This window comes from Typopeltis vanoorti, chromosome 13 (genome assembly GCF_054136105.1).
Source record: "Typopeltis vanoorti isolate ZY-2024b chromosome 13, IOZ_Tvanoo_1.0, whole genome shotgun sequence".
Lineage (NCBI taxonomy): Eukaryota > Metazoa > Arthropoda > Arachnida > Uropygi > Thelyphonidae > Typopeltis > Typopeltis vanoorti.
Window position 1 is genome coordinate 71914632 of NC_143561.1, and position 24536 is coordinate 71939167.

General features: G+C 34.7%; 1 protein-coding gene across 1 annotated transcript in view; it reads left to right on the forward strand.

Annotated features, from left to right (window-relative positions):
• Nucleotides 1-24536, forward strand: part of LOC150100279 (E3 ubiquitin-protein ligase HERC2-like) — a 338356-nt gene that overhangs the window by 271242 nt on the left and 42578 nt on the right. The window contains exons 19-20 of the mRNA XM_090402625.1: nt 13780-13922; nt 19022-19147. Coding sequence (XP_090258751.1) covers nt 13780-13922; nt 19022-19147 — 269 coding nt within the window. The remainder of the gene's footprint in view (nt 1-13779; nt 13923-19021; nt 19148-24536) is intronic.

Here is a 24536-nt window from a genome sequence, read left to right on the forward strand (position 1 = left end):
ATGATCTGTTGCTTGTGATTCTGTGTTTCCTGACATTATTATATCCCACTTGATTGCAGCAGAGTTGCATGCCATACAACTTGTGCTTGTCCATATAAAAGAAAAATACTACCAAAAGTGTTTAATTTATATAGATTCTTTAGGTCCCTATAGGGTATCTCATCTCCTGTGTATAATCCACACCCAGTGCTTCATGACATTTTACAAAATGAAGATCCTTAATTTTTCATATTCAGTTGTGCTGGATTCCCAGCCACATTGGAAATAAGATTGCAGATGCAGCTAGATTAGCTCATACTTTTTCCATGTACTCTTTGACAGTCCCTTATTATAAGATCAAACCCTATTACTCAATGGTTGCCTTTATGGCAGGAAGCACTGACAAACAAATTACAGTAGATTGGTTGAAATTAAGCATTGATGGTCTAGTTAACAGAGAAACAGAAGATAGAAAGTTGTTCTTGCTAGGCTCTGCATAGGTCACAGTCATCTTATACATTCTTATTTATCAAGGGCTTCACCTATGTATGAAAAATGCAACATGCATTTCACCATTTGTCGTATTCTGATGGAGTGTCGGCACCTCACACGAGAGAGAGAGGAATGAAATTTTTACTCATCTAGCTTAGCCATATATTCACAAGCTGATGTTATCAGACTTGGACAAGTTGCATGCCGTTTTTAACTTGTTACGATGAATTGGTATATAATCACGTTTGATTATGAATTCTGTTTTTGTGTAGATATTGTATTGCTTAATTTATAAATTTTTTTAAATTTGCTTTTTGTACAGAACATATTTACTAATTTATTGCTTTATTAGTATTTTTTATTACCTTTTGTACTGCTGTAACTTTTGCTTTGGTGCAGTATGACCTTTGCTGTCCATGTGCCAATAATCCATAAATTAATCATTCAATCTCTCAAGCTCCCTTTCAGAAATATTAGTCAGTGTGCTATACACACATATACACAGTATGTTCTGTGTATATGAGATGTATTTGAAACCTAGTAAGAATCTTATGTTGCATGAGTCTTTGTCATCCTTAAGGTTGTGGGAGGGAATGGACCTGCCTACGGAGGAGTCGTCATCATAGAGAGTAACCATACATTTTCCATGAAGTCCTATTTGATAATCACATAGAGTCAGTTACCATTTTCCTTTCAATAGGATCTCTTATTGCAGTTTGCTGCATGTATCTGTCACCCAGTACAGATATTTCTCTGATAACCTTGTGACCTAACATTGTAATTTCCAGCCCTGTATCCTCAAAGGGCAAAATAATAGCCATAATACTCTGTAGGGTAATACACAAACTAATATCAAAGAAAAGTTATAGTTAAATGCCTGCTTAAATATTTACTGCTGGTGGCTTAATAATTTGTTCAAATTCCCGAGATCAATGCTGACAGAAGGACCTCCACCACGATAGCAAGACTACGAACAGGACATTATAGAGGAATGAAGATCAATACAGATGATACGAGAACATATAGAAACTGCAACAACTGCCCCAATACTGAACTGACACCCACTCACATCTTTACCTGTCCAGCAATTACAGCAGCCTTGCAAGAAATAGATCCTAATCCTGAACAACAGCTCTATACAAACAAAATCACAGACATAGCCAAAGCAGTACGCACACGGAAACATCTAAGACTCTTCAAAGGACAAGACAACAACAACATCGCTCTCCCTTCCATTTGAGGCACCCGTTTATGGAGGAGGATACTTCTCCGTGATGATACGACCCATTTCTCTACTTTTCTTCCATATTATTTGCTTGCTTATCTAGTCATTTTTCTGTCCTCTCTTCCAGAGCACCATCACTTGGATCCAGTGCCTGGTTGCCATGTTTTGCCCTTGTGAAGTAAACTACAGACATCTGAAAAGGGGATTATGGTACTCCTGCCATGATCGGTCAACTAATGGACTTGCATGCAAGTGTTAATTCTGTTGCAGTAAGTCTCCTTCTCCATGGTCTGTGGACAGGGTCCTAGGCTTGCTACAGTGATGATGATAATATTGACTAGTATAACCATGGCATTCCACCTCCAAGCTCATTATTGCTTGCTGGTTAGCAGGCATCCATATGTGGTTCCATGGTAGGTAAGTTTTCTGGCACTGGACTAGAAAACCTTTTGGACATGAATACTTGATCGTCAAAATTTTCAGGGGCTCTCACAATACCCTAATCAAGTACAAATAACATCAGTTAATAATAGGAATAAAAAAAAAAGAATAGACGTCTGATGCACACAAATACACCAGTGTTTCTCATTATCCATGCAACTAGCGAAAAGCTAATAGTGGAAATGTCATCCTTCTTTATTGGAAAGCATTTAGGACTGGGTAGGATCTACAAAAACAGTTAAAAAATTACATTCTGGTGATATTCTTAATGACACCTCATTTCATTAATGCTTGGAAAAACTACTGGGCATGATGATAAATCTTGCTCTGCAAAGAGTTGTAAATGTGTCAAGTATGAGGGAGAACATCCAGCCTGAGAAAGATGAGAAAGAAATACAAAAATAAAACTGAACAAAATGCATCATATCAGGATACCAAGAGGTATTGTGATGTCTAGAACTAGACATCACACTTATCCTGATATCAATATTCAAGATATTGAGTTCTTCTGCATAAACACAAAGCTATCTGTGTTTGTTTGCAGAAGACATATTCAAGCCCAGCGTGAATCTCATCTTAATGCAGTTTACACATTCATAAGGACAGAACTGGAGATGGATCTGCTCATTGAAAAGTTACTGTCCTAGTGAGCACTCATCCTCCATTTCAGAATATCCAGCTTACTATCCTCCTGAATTTTTGACATTGAAAGAACAATAAGTGAAACAGCAGTCTCAACTATCCTACGAGCAGGCTAGAATCATACAATTATACAATCAGCCTATTTTCTTAAGGAGGAGCTTTAAGGGGGGGGGGGGGAACTCTTTTACTATCTCATGCCAGTGGGAATGGAGCCAGATGACATCTATTATGAGATAATAAAACATTGTCCATCATCTTTAGTGATCTTTTTTCATTATTATACAACAGAATACCTACTGGGAAGAATTTTATAGATTCATAGCCTAACTGAGCCATCCCAAAAGCAGGAATACATCCAGCACAAACAAACACTTATTGACCTATCACTTTGACTAGATGTCTTGTGTAAGATATTGGAGAAAATGATAAATGCTAGCCTTCTCTGGTATTTAGAAAGCAGTGATCTTTTCTCCAACATACAGTGTGTGGCTTTCATAGGCATTGTTTAATATTGGACCATTTAGACTAGTTGGAAACATGTATAAGCAATGCATTCCTTAAATAAGAACATCTGCCTTTGACATGGATATTGCTCATGACTCAGCCTATAGATATTGTATATTATTAGACTAAAGAGAAAGTTTTTAATTATTATTATTCGTGACACCTCCATTTAATAAAAATAAAAAAACTTTCTTTCTAGCTGAAACTTCCATGTTTAAATGAGTAGCACATTATACTCGCTATTTTGCCAAGAAGGGGATGTTCCCCAAGGCTGTCTTAAGCATGATGTTCTCTGCTGCCCAAATAAACTCAAGCACTGAACTTCTTTTTCTCACAGCATGCATTGCTCTGTATGTTGATGACTTCACAATATATTGTCATTTTTGTAATATTAGTCATTGATGGGTAACTTCAACAAACAATCGATTGTATCTGTTCATGGGCTATTAGTAATGGGTTCAAGTTTTCAGTAGAAAAAAAAAGTCTCCCTGCACTCCTGCTGAAAACACACTTTTCACTGTGACCCAGAATCGAGAAACAGACTATTATTTCCCTAGCAACAGTAGCTCAGGACTCATCTTTGACAGAAAAGCTTGCATTCTTTGCACACATTTGTTATCTAAGAAAAGTGCAAGAAATCATTTGCACTCTATTCTCTGTAGCAGCGTTTCCCAAATTTTTCTTACGATGGAACACTTCACGAATCCTGAAAATTTAACAGAACACCTTGGTTAGAGTTGAGTATGATTGGTCTCATATTCAATGTAAAGCTAAGCGCACACAATCGCCAAAGCAGGCTGTATCGCATCACAAAAATGCGACCGAACACTACAGGCATGCCAGGCTGCAGTGTATCGCATTGACCTTGCTTGTGACTGCACATTTCCTAGAATAGATTTCTCCATGCTTCACTCGTGCTCAGAGGTGTCGGCAACTGCAGGCAGCTGTCAGCCAGTGGCTCAGTCAAGGCAGCACGTGGTGGCCTTAATAGCACAATCAACATGCAAAGTGAGGAGCACCTGATTTTCAAACATGTTTGAACTTGTAGCAGTATTTAAAACCATTCCAGGCTCATATTAACTTTCATAATTTTTTCATGGAACACTTATTCACTTCCTGCAGAACACAGTTTGGGAAAACCTGCTCTATAGAATGGTCTGTGGATCAATAATCCTTGCTTGTACATTCACTTGTTCACCCAAAGTTTCATTATGTGCCTGAAGTCACTTGTTTTGCAAGAGAGTACTCTGCATTGGTTGGATCCTATTCCTGATCAGGGTATACAAGTGACCACTGGTGCATTTTGCATATTGCCTTTTCAAATTCTCTGGAAGCAGAATCTGCTTCCAGAGAATTTGAAAAGGAAATATGCAAGGAAATAGAATCGAGAATTTGAAAAGGAATCGCAATGGAAATAGTTGTTACTTAACTATGCTCTAAGAATAAAATCACTAAGTGTCTCACATGTAGAGTAACGTTTTTTTTTTTTTTCTTCTATGTTGGGAAGTTCAGTATTACACACAATGGACTTCCATTCACCCATTTAGTATATATGGAATATATTCCATCTGTTGGAATGAATCTTGACAACATTACTTTGAACATGATCATAGTTCACCATGGCATACTGCTTTGCATTTTGGCATGTATCCTGTCACTGTGCCAGCTAAGGAAGTCACAAAATCTATCATTAATCTACTTATGATTTCTCACAGATCTTTACTGATAGTTCAAGATCTGAAAACTCTGTTGGTTATGCTGTTCTTTCTGGACATTATATCATCAGAATCCACTTGAATGCAATAATTATAACAGCTGAATTGCATGCCCAGTACCTTGCACTTGTATACATGAAAGAAAAACCACTACCAAAAATGTATGATTTATGCAGACTCATTGAGTTCTTTACATGCCATTGCCTCACCTGTGTACAATCCACATCTAGTGCTTTATGATGTTCTACAATTATTGTATAAATTGGATATCCTTAATTTGATGTTTGGTTGTGCCAGATTCTTAGCTGCATTGAAATTAAGGGAAATAGACTGTAGATGGAGCTGTTACATCAACTTGTACTTTTCCCGCATATTCTTTGTTCATCCTGTATACACACTACAGGCCATTAATAAGATCAAAGCTAATTAATCAGCAATAGTCATCTTGGCAGGTGGCACTAACAGGCTGCATGAGATTATGCCTTAGCTAAGCATTCACAGTCTAGTCAAAGTAGAAACATAAGAGAAGAGATTGTTCTTGCTAGGATCTGCATAAACCACAGTGATCTTATGCATTCTTATCTTTTGATGGTACCCACCAATGCGTGACAATACAATATTCATTTTCATTACAATATTCATTACCATTTGCCATGGTCTAGTGGAGTGTTAACACTTCTGCTTAGGTTGATGTTGTTAGACACAGAGAGATTTCATGCAGTTTTTAACTTTTTACAAAGGATTAATTTTATACAAACCATTTATAAGAAGTGTTTTTTTTTCTGTTGATACAGCATTCCTTATGTTTTTTTAATTTGTTAATTTAGCTATTTTTATTACTTTATGTACTGCTGTAACCTTTGGATAAGTGCAGTATGAACTTTACTGTCCTTTCACCAGTAAACCACAAAGTAACCACCATTCTGCTTTCCACTGTTTAAATGGGATGTAGAAGATAATATCTGTCCACTCTCTTCCATAGGAAACCTCACAGATATTCCTCACAGATCTTCTGCATTAGATTCTCCTTTGGTTGTATCTTCTGACAGAGCTCTTCATTTGTGATTTTCTGTATACCCATCATATTCTTAGAATCTTCCTGTAACAAGTTCTTTCAAATGCCAAAATTCTTTTTCTTGAGTCCTTATTTTATTACCCATGTTTCAGATCCATACAGTACACCCCTAAAGATGCATGTTTCCATCACTCTTAGTTTTGTTTGCAAGCTAATCACTTTACTTTTCCAGATGTTATCCATGGCCTTCAGATTTGTTCTTCTCTTTGCAATCCTGATCTTTATTTCTTTTTTGCAATCCAAATCATATGTCATTTTATTTCCCAAGTATGTGAACTGTTCTACATTTTCTATATCAATTCTATTCACTTGTATCTTTTGTTTGATGTTCTTCTCACCAAATACCATTGTCTTTGTTTTTTCTAAGTTCATAACAAGTCCAAATCTCTTTCCTTCCTCATTTAACAGTTTCAATGTTTTTTATAATTCTCTCTTCTTCTTCCATAATAACAATGTCATCTGCAAATCTCAGATTGTTAATTCTCATCCCATGTACTGATATTCCTTTTGCACTTTCCTTCATTTTATCCATTGCTCCTTCTAAATGTGTGATGAAAATGCTTGGTGATATTGGGTCCCCCCTTGTCTAATACCTCTGCTTGTTCTAAACCATTTCCCCAAATCATCACCTATTCTAACTGCTGCAACTGCATTCTTGTAAACATCTCTTAATATAACTATTAGTTTTCTATCAATTCCATAGGATTCTAGCACTGCTAATGTCACTTTCTGGTCAGTACTGTCAAATGCCTTTGAAAATCAACAAAGCAGGTATACATGTTTTTGTTTTTTCTCATAGCTTTCTCTGCTATTATCAGCATTATCAAAATCTGTTGAATTGTGCTTCTATCTTTCCTAAATCCTGCTTGCTCGTCTGCAAGGTATGCTTCCACTTGTGTCCTCAATCTTTCTGTCAATATCATCATCACCTTACCAAGGTGACTCATCAGCACAATTGTTCTTTGATTTTTACATTCTAGCTTATTTCCTTTCTTCTATAATGTCACTAATATCGATTTCACCCACTCCTCTGGCATTTTCCCTTCTTTCCATACCATATTACATAGTTGGTGCATTTTTGTATCCATAATTTCGCCACCATATTTAATTGTTTCTCCAGTGATGTTATCATTACCAGGACTCTTGTTGTATTTTAGCCATCCTATTGCTTTTCTACCTCTCCTCTTAAAATGTCTCCATCATACTCATTACCTGGTGGTGATATCAGCTTCAATTTTTCAATCAGTTTCTCAACACTATCTAAATCTAGTTTTTCTTCATATAACTCACTACAGTATCTTATTATTGCATTGGGCTTCTAACCATGTCATCTTATCCATTCTGACTGCTTTTTTCACCTCGTTACACTTTCTTCTATACTGCTCCTCTATTTCTTCTGATGTACCCCTTCTTATCTTCAACAATCTCTTCTCCTGTACTAACTTCAGTGTTTCTTGTCTAATCCACTTCTTGATCTTCTCTTCTTCTAGTACTGTTTCTTCAACTACATCTTCTATCGCCTTCATTACTCCTTTCACTCTTAGATTTGAATTTTCTTTTTTGTCCACACTTAAGTTTCACTTCTAACACTGTTCTGTATCGTCTTCCTATTTTTGCTTCACTTATCCTTACTGTGTCTCTTCGTTTGTGATGATGGGGTTTTTATTTTCTTTTTAATTTCAGCCTGATGTTTGCAATCACTAAACTATAATCCAAGTCTATATCCACTCCTTGAAAAGTTTGATACTGCTGTACTGATGTTATCCATCCTCTTTTAATCTTAATCATATCAATCATGTTCTTGGTTTTCCCATCATTTGATTGCCATGTCCATTTTCTACACTTCTTTTGCTGGAATCTTATGTCAGCAAATTCTAACATTTTTTCACTTCTTTTATTTCTTTCTCCAAAACCATATTTTCTCATGATACTTTCCCAACCATCATTATCTATTCCGACTTTGGCATTCCAATTTCATTCAATAATTAGTACATCTTGCTTGTTTCTATTGTCTCTGATAGATCTTTGTAGAATAAGTCAATATCTTCATTTGTGCTGTCAGATGTGGATGCATATATCTGGACTATTGATACATTAAATGGTTTTGCTTGAAATCTGGCTACTATGATTTTTTCATTGACTTGTTTGTAACCTATCAGTGCCTCTCTAGCTCTTTTGCTAAAAAAGGAAACCAACTGCTGCTTCATGCTTGTTGTCATGTCCTGACGATATGACTTCACATCCATTTATCTCTCCCGATGATGCCCATCGCATCTCCGTCAGTCCTGGTATATCACATCGATATCTCTTCATTTCCTTGCGAAGTAATTCTAGTTTGTCCTGGCATCCAAAGTGTCCATACATTTCATGTTCCTACCGATAACAGTTCTATTAGTTTCTGTTTCCTTTCGGTATCCCACTTTTCAATCCAACCCGATCACTCGATTGATGTTGTGGACCTTGTTCATCCAACGATGTCCAAGCCAGCATGTTTTATCTGCTGATCGTATAGGCATCAGATAACAATTGTGTTTTTTCCTTACGGTCAGAGCATCGACACTCATCTGACCGACCCTCCTCCTTTATCCAGGCTTGGGACTGGTATGAGACCCCTAAGGATTCCCATTGCAGAGTTAGATACTTCATCACATAAAACTTGATCACTTTCAAACATGAGCATGATATATTCACCCTCAGAACCAAATGGACTTATGGATTCAATTTGTATATTCTGGCAATAAATTGGCAAATTCCAAAGAGATCTAGAACACCTTTTTTCAATCCTTAAACAGAGTGTAGGAAAAATTGCTCACCTAAAAGCATGCTTTTAGGTGAGCAATTTTTGCAACTTTTTGCAGTTTTGCCAAAACATTGCCACATTTATTTCTTACACTCCAGAATGTCTAGCCCTAAAATAAGTAAAAAAATATTGCATTCTGTTCACTTAGTACAGTCTCGAAGTTTACAAAAGGCCATTTAAGAAAGAACTGAAAACTGCTTCATGGATATTTACATAATATCCATGAAGCAGTTTTCAGTTCTGCATGTTATCCATTTTGACATGATGGTTAATCATTTATCTCCATTGTTCATCAACTGCTCTACTTATTCAACAGAATTTCGGTCTCGAAAGGCAATTATTATCATTCTCAAAGACAATCATTATTGCCTTTCCAAAGCAAGGTAAAGATCCAAAAGTACCAAATTATCATACAGTTGTTCTTACCAGTTGCTTGTGTAAAATCTAAAAAAAGAAAGAGAAAAAAAAAATGAACTCTCATATTTTATGTTTTATTGAGAGCAACCTTTTTTCCCAAGATGTAATCTTTTTTGTGAAAATATCACTCAGCACTACATATAATCGAACTGGAAGCATCCTCTCAAGGTGTTTCCTGAACTATTAAGTATCAGTTTTCTTTGATATTTAGAAAAGTGTATGACAATTTGGAGGTTTAGCATATTGAAAGACCTACACAACTTTGGTCTGATCTTTTAGGGAACCTCCTCTCTTTATTAACCCTCTATGTTGGCACATGTTTGTGGTTCAGGGTCCCTCTAAGTGATGGTTCTGGGGCCTTTCATTTTTCATCATCTGTTCTTTTATAATCATGCTAGGGGGGCTCTGCCCCCTGATGCCTACTGCACCCAATCCCCCGAGTTCCGGACTGGTAGGCCGGTTCTCCTTGAATTCTGATCACTCAAAAGGGGGTCCCCCCCAGCACCTGTGCTGCCCAATCCCAGAGTTGTGGACTGGTAAGCCAGTTCTCCTTGAATTCAGATGACTTGAATTTTGAAGACTTGAAAGGGGGGACAGATTTAAGTGGCCACAATACTTTGTAAGATAGAGCATGCTCTAACTTCAAAGTAAGAGTTGTAGTGTGCATGCTTGAATTCAATAACCTATCCCTCCTAAGCACTAGAAGTAACACCTTACCTACCCAAACATTCACTGCTATCAACTTAACAGTTTGTTCACTACTCCCTCTTCCTACTGTTTAAATGGAAGTAGAAGATAAACACCCATCCATGATAGTGATTATTTTCCTGGGATTTTCACTCTCTTTTCTGGGCAACAATGTATTCCAACTGATATATTACCACGGGAAATAAATGTAGCTGACTGGAATATTTTTTTATCCTGGGCAGAATTTGATTTTACAACAGTCACTGCACTTGTATTAATGAAGCAGTGAATCATATTATAAAATGTATAATACAAGTTCTACAATATAATACCCAAAATCAAGTCAATATCTGTCCTTTTCAACCATAGTGAAGTTCAGAATGTACACACCAAGAAAGCCCAAAATAAAGCTTGGAGTATATTCTGCAGACATTCCACTACACAAAAATTAATTTCGAATCTGTTTGCACTTGAGTATGGTACATTTGCCATCAGAACTTAAAGGATAACTGGATTCAATTCACATCTGATATCACTAGATCAGCAAACACTAAGGACAAAATTCAGGAAAATGGAGTAGATATCTCACTCACTGCTATATGATCCTGGAACAAAAGGGATTGCAATTATTCACCCGAAAGCAATTGCAGACATTCTTGGGGAAAGTTTCTCAAAACATTGCCTACATCTTCTTCCACCCCAGAATTTTCATCCCTAAAAGAGAGTATATCAGAAAAATGTTGAATTATGTTTACATCAGAAGTTTACAACAGACTGTCCAAGAATGAAGAAGGACCTTAAAATGACATCAGAATCTCTACTTATTCAACAGAATTTTCTCTGAAAATGAATTTCCAGAATGCTGGCAAATGGCATTTATTATTGCTTTTTTTTTTTAAAGCCAGGTAGGATCCAAAACTACCAATAATATATACTTCAATAATATTATTCACCTAGTCTAACAAAAAGCCATTGAATTTAACTACATCATGTCTGGTCTCTCATTTATCAAATATCTTGAGTACCCAGTTCTTGTATATGATGCACATTATACTTTTAGATACAGTATTATTAATCATCTTAATTAATGTATTGGAATTTTCCTCAAGAAGTGTGCCACAAAGTATGTGGAACTAGTTTTCACTCTTCTCTCCTCTCTCCCTCATCTAAATTATTTATGCATTTCTACAAGCTTAAATTCTTATTTAGCTTCTTCCACCAAAGAATGGTGCAGTTTTTTTTTTTTTTTTTTTACAAATCTGAAATAAGCTAAATGGTTGCAGATTGCACGATTTTGTCATTTATAATAATATGAGAATAATGAATTCAATGTTTAAACACAAAGAAATACATAAATATACTTGGTCAGCCAGAGGATACAAATCAGTAATTGACTACCTTATCACAAATTTTAAAGTAGCGGAGTTAATTTTAGACATAAGAGCATATTGAGGCTTTGAATTAAACTCTGCTCATTATATGGTATCAGCAAAAATTCATTTTAAACCAAAGTGGCTAAAAACACATAGAATTGAAAATTCTTACCAGCCAAGCTACAAAATTTCTTCATTACAGGATCCTCAAGTTAGACTACAATATCAACAATGCACAAACTTAAAAACAGAAACCACACATGAATCAAGTGACATAGAAGATGAATGAGAAAATTTGAAACAAATTCTCACAAAAGCAGCAACAGAAACCTTAGGAATAAAGCACAAATGGATTAGAAAAAGAGGACTATGAGACTGGAACAAAGAAATAGAAAATATAATAAAAACCAAAAAGGACAGTTACCAGAAATGGCTAAATTCCAAAACAATGGAAGCAGAAATAGAGTATAAAAGAAATAGTGCAATTGCAAAACGAGAAGTAAGTAAAAAACATAGAGAAAGATGGAACAATTTTGTAACAGAACTAGAAAAGGATTTATTTAAGCCACAACCCAAAACCTATAAAGTAATAAAATTCACGAATAAAGAAATAAAAGAAAAAATAAAAATACAAACAATAGATTTAGAAAAATGGGTGACCTATTTCCAAAATATCTGGACAGATGAGAACAATGAAATAAAATTTTATGAGACAAAGAATGACCTAATAGAAAATATCACAATGTTAGAACTGAAAAATATAATAAAGAAGATGAAAAATAGGAAAACACCAGGAGAAGAGAATATAAATATAGAACTATACAAAAATACAGGTGAAAAATGTAATGAAAGACTTCTGAAATTTTTTAATACGATTTGGATGTCTGGAAAACCCCCCTAACTCTTGGAAAAAAGCACTGGTTATCTCAATCTATAAAAAAGGAAATAAAGACAATTGCAATAATTATAGGGGAATTAGCCTGCTGAATACAGGATATAAAATATATGCAGAAATATTAAAAGAGAAACTAAGCAGCATTGTAGAAGACAACTTACTAGAGGAACAAATGGTTTCCGAAAAGGCCGATCCTGCATAGATCCAATTTTTACTTTAAAATTATTAATAGAAAAGAGAAGAGAATTTCAAAAAGAAACGCACATGGCCTTTATTGATTTTGAAAAAGCCTTTGACAAAATTAGTAGACAAAAATTGTTTAAAATATTAACCGATATTTTAAACAATTAATTGTTTAAAATATTAAAATATTGTACTCTCTCACCTCTGCTTTTCAATATATATATATATATATATATATATATAAATGAAATATTAACAATCTGAAAACAGCATAACCCATTTGGTATACAAATGACCCCACAAATGAAGATAGATACACTACTATTTGCAGATGATCAAATAGTATTAGCTACATCAGAAGATGACTTACAAAAATCATTAAATGATATCTCAAAGCAGTATAATATGACAATATCTAAAGAAAAAAAAATAATGGCATTCAAAGGAGAAAACCCAATAAGAAGTAAAATAGTGATAGATAATAAAATACTAGAACAAGTAAACACTTTCAGATACTTGGGATGTGATCCATCATACGAAGAAGAAAAAGACATAGACACTAAAATATCAAACTTTGTCAAAGTAAATGGCATAATAAATAATATATTTAAGCCATCCCTAGTACAAAAATGCACTAGAATCAGACTATTTAATGTCTTGTCGAAACAAACTCTACTATACGGAAGCGAAACATGGACCATGAAAAGGAAAGATGAAAAACTAATTCAAGCATCAGAAATGAAGTTCCTCAGAAAAACAGCTGGATATACCAAGTGGGACCACAAAACAAATGAAGAAATCTTACAATCCCTGAAAATAAAACCAATTAATTACTACATAAGACAGTATAAACAAAAATGCCTAGAACATTTAAATCGAATGGACACAGCAGACTACCAAAAATATTATACAGATACAAAATAAGTGGAAAGAGAAGAATCGGAAGACCAAGAAAGAGATGGCATGAGACCGGAACAGGCCACTTGGCCTAAACCCCATGTTAGGAAGAAGAAGAAATAAGCTAAATGGAACATGCATTTATTTTCAGAAATTTTCTTGTTAATTATAAACCTATTAAAACTATATTATACAATTTATTAATTATTTATTATTAAAACTATATACACTTGCAAGTATTTTTGGACTGGTTCCCTACATCAACCATGCAAAAATAAAATAAAATAAAATTTGAATCACAGTACTAAGATATAAAATACTGTTTAATATGACATCTGCCTTATAATCCCATTGTTAGTGGAACTTTAAAACTAATTAACATCACAGTTTATTCACTACATCTTGAAACTTCAGTATATTAATAAGATTTAAAATAATATTTCACTTATTATAGCTTCATCACAGAGAATGTGGGTCCTTCATCGATTACGTCGACTTATGACATCTGGCATAAGTAAAATTCTGAACATTAGTCGACTTCTTAGCAGTCCGGATGTTGACTTTTCTCCTGAAGAAACATCGATTGCAAATCCCTTTGTAAGTTTTGCAGTTATATAATGAGTTATTCTATAATAATTAGATATTTTCTTAATATTCTTTTAGCAGTCAGTCATACCCCGAAGTTACGCGGTAGGTGGGACCTACAAAAAGCATGCAAGTCGAATTCGTGTAACTCGGGGTATAATTTTGCATGTAATTTATATATACAAACATCCAAAATATTAGTTAATTGGAACCAAAGGTTTACAAAAACACCTATTTTTTTTTAAGAAATAATCATAATTGTAGTTTTTTGTACATAAAAAAAAGAAAGTTATTTCTATGTCGATCGTTTCATAAAATCTAATAGATTCATCTGATGGCATAATATCTTTTTCTTGTCGTGCAAAATTTCTTCATAGCAAGCCAATGATTTTTTTATTCCTTGCCTTGTGGCTACAATTCATTCCCCATTAGAATCTATGTCCTCCAAAATCTGTAAACCTTTCTTTTATGATTGTTCTTACTGTGGATTTGTGTAGACCGAACTTCTTTGCTAGCTTACAAATTTTCATTCCGCCTTCAAAATCCTTAATAATGTTGAGTTTTGTTTCCAAAGTCGATGTTTTTCTTTTCTTGCTAGCTATATCAGAATCGGACTTGCTTCTTTTGGATGACATTATTATTTTTTATGTGATAAAATTTGTATCAAGAACATAATATTAAACAATCGCAAGGTTTGTAGACTATAAAAATCGTGTATGAATGGAGAACGCGCAAAACACGCCAGTGCTTGTTCACAGCATGTGCGACATTGGCGAATGCGGCCGGTGCTGGAAACATATGACTAGTGGTGAAGCGGGATGGGAATACGTACATATAAGAAACCGTGTACCTCCGGATTCGTGCAAGTCGGGGGTATGTCTGTATTTAATTTTCCAGTTCTGTATTTAAGATATCATTTAGCTTAGAGCAAGAAATTCTTTTAGCAGTATTTAATTTTCCAATTCTGTATTTAAGAAACTTTCTACTTAGAGTAGGAAATTCTCCTGTAGGCTGGATATGACCTAGCGGAAGTTTATCTAGCCAGTATGGAAACAAGTTATATACTACAACACAATAGTTATATACTACAACACATCACTCATTACGTATTCCTCCAGTTAGTGAGATTGACTATCAAGTGATCACCTAGGTTGTAGCTAAATCATGTGAGAATTTCTGTGAAGAAGATATATGTATGTGTTATACTTTTATTATGGTATTTTATTTATTTAATCTCTTGTTCACACCCTTAATTTTATATTTTAATTTTATTTACCTATTGATTGCATTAGTTAAAGAGTGTGAGTTTGTGAGATTCTTTATATTTATTACCATAATAAATATATGTTTTTTTCCCCTTTATGTCTAACCAATATTCTTATGTCAGTCGTGGCATAAATTAACAATAATTTAATTCCTTACCCTTGTTGGTTAGAAAATTTCAAGTTCGTATTTTTTTGTGATTACACCATTGACTTTCAGTATCACTATGGTGTTACACAAATTAATGAAGCTCATTAAAATTCCATAATATTTAATTCAACTATAAACATATGTGCAAGAGATAATTAATCGTTATAACTTTATGTAACCAATCTTAAATTTAACATTAAAGAACTTAACGATTACTTCTCATATCCTATTCATTGTTTAGGAATAAATACAAATTAATTCTATCAACATAATCTAGCATTTTGCTCAACTTGCATAAGCTCACTTAGCATTTAATAGCTTCCTTTAACATAACAGTCTTTCAACTTTTGACATAAACATTGAGTTGAAGGTGTCAAACAATACAAAATTATAACTACTAAGTAAAGAACAGGAACACGCTACTTGAATAGTCTAAGTACAACTCCAACTCATTCACGACATTTTCTGAATTCTTCAGAAATATAATTATCATTTCAGCATACATTTGCTGCACAGTTCCTTTTCATTTGAACTGCATTCTTTACTTCTTGATATCTTCTGTTTTGTCTTTCCTGCTGATTCTCTTTACTTAACCACCAATTTCTTCAATCGACAAACTTCTCTTTATTGCAATGAGGACGACCTTGGCCAACAATGAATGTCTTTTCTACTGATGAATATCTTCACTGTCAACGAACATATCTTCCTTGTTGTCTCTTCTTCTTTAACAACTTCTTGACAACTCCTACATAATGACTTCCATGAGATGGCCTACGTTGTTGTGACGACCTATATGAGATGACTACCTGTCTTCAAAAGTGACAGCTTTTGTACAAAAAGTCTTATACCTTATGCACATGCTCATTTCCCAAGATTCATCAGTGCAGACTTGATGTTATACAGGTGTTATGCTGATATCACAGCTGTTACTTCACAAATTTGAATAACACATGACTTGCATTATGAATACAATGTACATATCGTAAAAATGTATTTCTCACAAATGATAAATTTTTTTTCACAAAACTTGTAAAAGCTAACATGTTACATAAAACTTAAGTGACAACTGGGAGCTTTAGCATGGAAAGAGGAATTGAATGAAAAGGAGACAAATGGTGCTTGGATACTGATCAAGAGATATTAACAGCAGCAGTGTCTGAGTTTATTCCAAGTGAGGAAAGGCTAAATAAGGGGAGAGTAAAATGGATGAATGAAGGGATTAAGCATGAAATCCAGAACAAGAAGGCACTATGATGGTTGAATATTGGTAATAATAAGTTGCATGAAGAGTAAAAAGAGCAAGCCAGGAAGGTCACTTGTCAGTAAAGACAGCAAAAGAACATTATGAACATAAATTAACCAGTCAAGCCAAGAAAAATCTCAATGAGTTCTTTCAGGATGTAGCAAATAGAAAAAAATAATGACCATAGGAGAGAGATATTAGTGGATGACATTGATAAATTGGTAGCAGCTTATCAGAGTATTTCATCCTCATGAATGTAACATGAGAGTCTTTAGTGTAGAGGGTGTGGTAGAGGAGGGACTGATGAGTGATCAGATAGTATGTCAGGAATAAAGTAAACTTGATATTAATAAGGCAGTAGAACATGATGATATATATCACTACATGTCTTGAAGGAATAGTCTGGGGAATTAATGGCTTCCTTTGCACACATTTAATATGAATCTTACAACAGCATAAATCCCAAAGGACTGGAAAGGAGGTAAAAATTGTTACACTTCACAAAGGTTGTGGTAAGACTAATGCTAAAAATTTATAGGCTCAATCTGTGTCTGGAGTTGTGATTAAGGTGTTAAAAAGATTGGTGAGGAGAGGATTCAAAATTGGGTTGATGATAGCAGTGTTCTTTATGATGGTCAGCAAGGATTTGTTAAGAGAAGATCGTGCATTTTAAAAATCTGCTTAATATTATAACAAGGTGACAAATTCCCTTCATTCGGTGAATTTGTATACAATGATATTGGATTTTTCAAAGGTCTTTAACAGATTGTCACACAACAAGCTGGTAACTAAATTGAAACAGATGGGATTAGATAAGAGACTAGTGAGTTGGATAGCTGATTAGTTGTCAGATGGGTATCAGTGGGTTGTGTATGGGGGGGGGGGGTATCCACTAGCACCAGAGCAGATGTTGCAGCCTTATGGAGGATCTCAGTAGCCTGTGTAAGGGTCTTGAAATTTGGTGGGCAAGAAAGAGATGCAGAATATACAATTAATAGTTTAATTCTGAAAGAGGAGGAAGAGATGAGTGATCTGGGAGTAATGTTGGACAGAGTCTTGAAGTTTAGGGATCACATTGTTAAAACTGTGAGAACTTCACAACAAATTATGACAATGATGAGGAGGACTTGATATGCAAAAGCAAAGGGTTGTGGTTCCCTTGAAGACCTTGTTCAGACTGCATATGGATTACCATGCACAGATCTGGTCCTCCTCATCATTGTCATAATCTGCTGTGAAGTTCTCACAGTTTTAACGATGTGACCCCTGACCCAAAGTTTTAATTTTAACAATGTGACCCAAAAACAGGTGGTTTGTACATCTCTGTCATACCACCTGTCTTCCTCCTATCCACTAGACCAGTGTTTCCCAAATTGTGTTCCGTGGAATTCTGGTGTTCAGCGAAAAGTGAATAAGTGTTCTGTGAAAAATTATCAAAATTAATATTAATATGAGCCTGGAATGGTTTTAAATGCTGCGACTCTAACCAAGGTGTTCCATTAAAATTTTAGGGATTTGTGAAGTGTTCCATCATAGGAAAAATTTTGGAAACGCTGCACTAGACTCTGCAAATTGCACTGCCTCAATCTTTCTTAATATTCAGCACTCTGTAGATGAAAAACTGTCTTTTGGCCAATTGCCTCTGGACTCTCTTCAACATCTCTTCATCCTTTTGAAAATTTGGTGACCAAATTTGAGCACAGTAGTTCATATGTAGTCTAATTGGTTCCTTATACAATGGAGCCAGAATCTCCTTACTTCTACAAATCATTGTCTTCCACATCGTTGACAGAATTTGTTGTGTTGTCCTCACAATTTTAGCAATATGTTCTCTAAATTTTAGATCCTTAACTATCATCACTCCAAGATCTATTATTTCCTCCACTTCCAGCAGTATAGCCCACCAAGAGTAAATTGTACATCCCATCTTTGTTTTCCAAATTTTAAACCTTACATTTTGCATCATCATTAAATTAGACAGAAACAAGAATATAACAAGAGACCATTGAATGAGGAGCAGGTTCTTTACATGGAGAGTGGTTGGTGAATGGAATACATTAACTGAAAGTGTGGTGAATGACACCTTGACACAAACATTTTGATATTTGTGTCAAGGTCATCATTATCTGGAATATATGTTGAAGAACAGAAATTAATGAAACATGGCACTAAAATAAACTATAGTATGATTAAGCTACATCAAAACAAGCCTGATACCTCAAGATGCAAATGAAGGAATTATGCAAATGAACAAGCAGCAACTATATTTAAGGACTTCGTCTTCCTGTTTTATGAAGGATAGACAAAGAAGAAATATACTGTGTGTGTGTGTGTGAGAGAGAGAGAATTTACAGTAATTTATTGTAATAGCAATCTTGGCAGTACTACTATTACAATTAAAAATATAAAAATTTAATTAATTGGAAAATTAATCTTCAATAAACATCTTTTGCAGCCACCGAGTGATACCGCATTAACTTCACTTGTTAAAGGACTTCCGGAGACCTTGTTACGTCAATATGAGTATGAAGACTCTATAGTTCATGGTGGAAAGCATCTCATGCACAGTGATTTTTTTAAGGTAATTACTCATTTGTGATATGCCATTCATAATTTTTTTTTCTTAATGATAAGTAAATTGGAAAAGTACTTATCCATTACATATGAATGAATTTAAGGAAATGTATGACAGCTGGTTTGGATTATGTACAGCCTGTCTCTCTTTCAATGAATCCTAGACTTCTTGCAGGGCTCAGATAATAATAATAATATTTCTGTAATGGATAAGTAATTGCTAGTGTCCATATTTTCTGTACTTTATTTTTGCTTATCAGTTCACTCTTTTACTTTTTTTAATTATTATTTCAAAGCCAGAAATGAAGCTTTTTTTTTTTTTTTTGATAATAAATAATGGATAAACTGCCTTTGTGAAGCCTTGGAGTTTGTACATGTGTGTGTGTGTTTGTGTAAAGTGTAGTCATACTATGGAGAGAACCTGTGTGCTGATTGTGATATTTTATCCTTAATTTTTCAAAGTTGTTTTATCTTTCTCAGATAAAACAACTCTATAACTTACAAAAAATAAGTTTATTCACAAAAGGATAATGTATATACAAGTAAACTTTTTCATTTGATCCAAAATTATGTAGCCTATTCAAATTTAATGTAAAATTTTTAAAAAATTAAAATTTTTTATTAAACTATTTTGCATTAGTTTGTGAGATAATTTGTCCAACTCTTGTCATTGTCTGAGCAATTTAGGTATAGGCTTTTTATGTCCTGTTCCAGCTGTGCAGATGAAGTTGATCTTTCCACCTTAATCTTGGCTGTCCACAGTCTCTTCTTCCTGTATATGCTAATTTGGGAATCCTGTTGTTATTCATCCTTTCTATGTGGTGTAACCAATTTTGCTGATATTCTTCTATTTCTTGTATGGTGGTTTTTTTTTTTTTTTTGTATCTAATCATTCTCTTATTCCTGTGTTTTTCTTTTTATTTAACCTAGTGAGTCCCAGGGGAGGTCTTAGAAACTTCATCTGTGCTACTTCCAGTCTTTGTTTGTTTCTTTGTTTTAGAATCCAAGTTTCACTTCCAAATTTGAGTGATATTATATTATATAATCTTAATTGAGTTTCTTTAGTCATTTGTTTTCCAAAATTTCTTTTAATTATGTCATTCATTCTATTGTAAATTTGTAGTCTTGCCTCCAATTGTGAATCAGTATTGTATTGCGAGATTATATTTTCCAAGTATTTGAATTCTGTAACTTGTTCTATTATTTTATTGTTAAGCATAATTTTGACTTTTTGAATGGTGTTTCCACATGTTGCCATAGCTTTTGTTTTGTTTCAGAGATTTTCATTTAAAATTTTTTTGCTATTTCATTTAGATAGTTAGTTGCAATTTGGAGTTTATCTTCTGAATTTCAAATTAGTACTTGATCATCTGCATAAAGTATTATATTTAGCTGTATATTATTTGTTAGTTTAACTCCATCTTTGACAGTTGTTTTCCATTCTTTTAGGATTCTGTTTATTTATATAAATGTTGAATAGGATTGGGGATAAGCTACAAACTTGTCTTACTCCTTTATTTATAGTTATAGGTTCTGATAATGTTCCATCTGCAAATTTGATACAAATTTTTGTTTCTCTGTGTAGACTTTTTACTGCATTTAATTAATTGAGAAGGTATTGGTTCAAGTTATCATATACCAACTCTTATCCAACTTTTGCATATCCAACTCTTGTATGGACATTAATTCAATTTGCATCATACATATAGTCCTCTGTGTTAGATTTCCTGTGATAAATTTTTTATGAGTATTTTAGTCACAGAGGTTTGTAAATCTATAGTACACCTTTCTCTCACCTAGAGTAAGATTAGGATCATAAGGATTAGATGAGCTGGGATAACCTAGAGCATGTAGTTTAAAAAGTAGAAGGGCTATCCATCCATCCAAACCAGCAAATTGATTACAACAATAGTCTATATAAATAAAGTTGAAATAATGACTCTTTGTTCTGGAATCGTGCAGAAATAACTAAATCATCTTGATGAAATTTTTGGGATGTGTTTAGGATGGTCTTGGGTATATATTAGGATAATTATAATTATTTGTTCTGCTGTTTTGTGTATTTTGTCTTTGATAGTTTGAGGTTTTTGATACTGTGAATAAACTGATTATTTGGCTCTACGAGTGTACCAATACCAACTCCCAAGAACTACCATGAAATTATCAATAACAGCATACTAAGTGAATAAGAAGCACAGAAAATGGTACAAATCCAAAGTGTTATAGATCAGGATAAAGCAGTAATAGCTCTTTCCACAATCAGTAATACTGACTGATTGTGGAAAGAGTGAGTTTGTTTTCATCTTTCACATTCTATCATCATTAAATTCTTGATGTGTGTCCTCAGGGAATGCAGGATATTATGATGGTACTACATGAAAAGTTATATCATTATTAATCTTACTCTGTGCCTTGCAACTTGTTAACCAGTTGTTATTATTATTCTTAGTAGCAATAGTAGTAGGCCTCTATGGAATCAATGACTCATCATGGGAGGTCTGCCATCATACACACACACAGACGCACAGCTCATCTTACCATGACTTGAATGCATTCATCATCTCCACACTCACCACATTTCCAGGCAATACATTCACAACTCTCCACGCAAAAAACCTACTCCTTGCTCACACCTTTCTTATTCAGCTTCCAAGGATGGCCTTTTGTTCTTCCCCTATCTGCACCCATTGTATAAAAAATCTGATCCACATTAATTTAGTGAACAACCCTTACCAACTTTGTCTCGATCATGTCACCCTGTCCTCATCCTTCTATCTGGATTCCAATTTACATTCCCTCAATCTGCCTTCATACTCTACCTTAGTCAATTTTCTCTGAACTCATTCCAACATCTCTTCATCTGTGCACAGTAATCCATGTAGTCTGATCAAATCCTTATACAAAGGAATCATAACATCCTTACTCCTACGTGTCATTGTTCTCTGCATCCTTCCCATAATGCACTGTGCTGTCCTCACAATTTTAACAAAATTTTAGCAAAATAATAACAAAATATCACCATGTATGCTTAAGGAATGTACACCACAGTTGGCTATGCTCTTGACCTGGTTACTTAATGAAAGTCTTGCAGTGTCTAAGGTTCCTAAGGAGTGGAAAGAGGGCAAAATAGTACCACTCCACAAGCATGGATCTAAGACAGAAGTCTCCAACTATTGGCCAGTTTGTATAACTGCAGTTGTGGAAGGTATTGGAAACATTGGTAAAGGAATAGAATACAGAATTGGGTTGATGGACATGGCATTCTTTATGAAGGTCGGCATGGATTTGTAAAGGGTAGGTCCTGTTTCAGTAATTTACTTGCATTTTATGATAAGGTGACGAGTGTGTTAGATAAGGGAGAATCATATACAGTGATATTCTTAGACTTTGCAAAAGCGTTTGATAGATTACCACATGATAACTTGGGTGTACAAACTGCAAAGGATGAGAATAGACAGTATATTGGTTAGATGGATCAGAGATTGGTTCTCTACCAGCAGGTTGTTTATGATGGAGCAGTGTCTCAAAAAAGGAGGATAACCAGTAGCATGCTCCATAGTTCTGTTCTTGGGCACCTGCTGTTTAACTTGTTTGTAAACGATATATCATGTGGACGAACTGGGGAACTTCAATTATTTGCTGATGATGCAAAGTTGGGAAGAATTATTAGTAGCACTGCTGATGTTGAATCCCTTCAGGAAGATTTGAATAGACTTTTTACTCGGACAAAAGAGTGGGGTTGTAATTTTAATATTAATAACTGCAAGGTGTTGCATTTTGGAGTGCAGAAATATAAGGTTGTGTACTATATCGATGGTGCCGTACTCTCACTTATTCTCACAATTTTGGGGCAAATATACTCCATTAATGCTACAGTATAATTTCCTTTATTTCAATTACTTATGGCGTTTATAAACATATATGCTCGGTTTTTTTTTTCTAGTTCTATAAAAGCCTCCCCAACCCCATTCCTCAGATGTGACTCCTCCACCACTCCCATGGTCACTCATGTCTGTCATCACTGATCTTGCACCTCTCCTCGGACCTGTTTGTTTCCCCCACATCTCTAGGCATCCCAATCTTGTGTTGTACATAGACACACGCATACCTCTGCTCCTGTATTCATCATGAACTCTTCTCGTACAGTCCTCTAATCCATCCTGATCCCTCCTATTTTTCTGTTTATCTTGTGTTCCTTCTTTCTCATTCTCTTCACTCGTGTCACTCACCCTCACCTCTGCATTCACAAACTCTCCTACTCATCTGCTGTTCCACATCCATTCCTCACTTCCTCAGGTCCTCCATTTATTTTAGTCATTACTCTATCTTGCAGCAACATTTTCTCCAGCTGACTCAAACCAAATCCATTCAAATGTAGCCTATCTCTTTTATACATTCCTCAAATTCATCCCACACATTCACAAAATGAAGTTTTTTCTCTTTGTACATCTCTGCTGGTATCCCATTCATAATCTTCACTCAGCATCTCATCACTATTATACCTGGGCAACATGCTTTGAGCTTCCCCCTTCCTAAGGTTATCATAATCACCTGTCTTGCAATTCCACACATACCCTTTCTTGACAGAATATTCCTCATTTTTTACAATCTCCCAATTTAAGATCACCTGGTCACTTTCCCCAATCAGAGACAATGTCTCCACCTTAATTATAACTGTTCTAATCCTGTGGCCAGGTCCAATACTCTTGCATCTCAAGTTCCCTCCGTCACATTCTGCCTCGAGTAATTATCTGTCATTAGGTGTATAAATGTACAGGAAGGTGGTTTGATGTTAAGTCAGATGTGCAACAAGAGTGCATGCACATTATTCCACTGTTATTCATTATCTGTGTGGATCACATTATGAAGGAAAGTGGTATTAAATCTGATATCAAAATTGGTAATGTTAATCTTAGCCCTTTACTTTATGCAGATGATGTTATGCTTCTGAATAAATCTGTTACAAGATTCCCTGACTAAATTGAATAACTATTGTAATAAATTTGGGATGAAAATAAGCAATAAAAAACCAAAAACCATGAAAATAGGTAGAATCACTGAAAACATCAACTATATCTTGAATAATGAAGCTATAAGTCCTCCATAATAATTGCTCAGCCTATACACATTGTACTAATTTACTGATGTATGTCTTCCAGATCCTCCCTGGAGCCCCCCCCCCAGTCTATAGCAGCAACCAACTGTATATTTTGTCTTATTGGCCTTAATTTCACGCCAGACTGCTTCAAATGAACAGTCACCCTCCCACCTATCTCCTATTCTTTTTGGCTGCATTCATCTGCTATCATCAGCAGTACCCTTCTCCCCATCCTATATTCTCTTTCTTCCCTGATAATACTAAACCCTTAACATTCTGTCCCTGTTAACAAGACTTG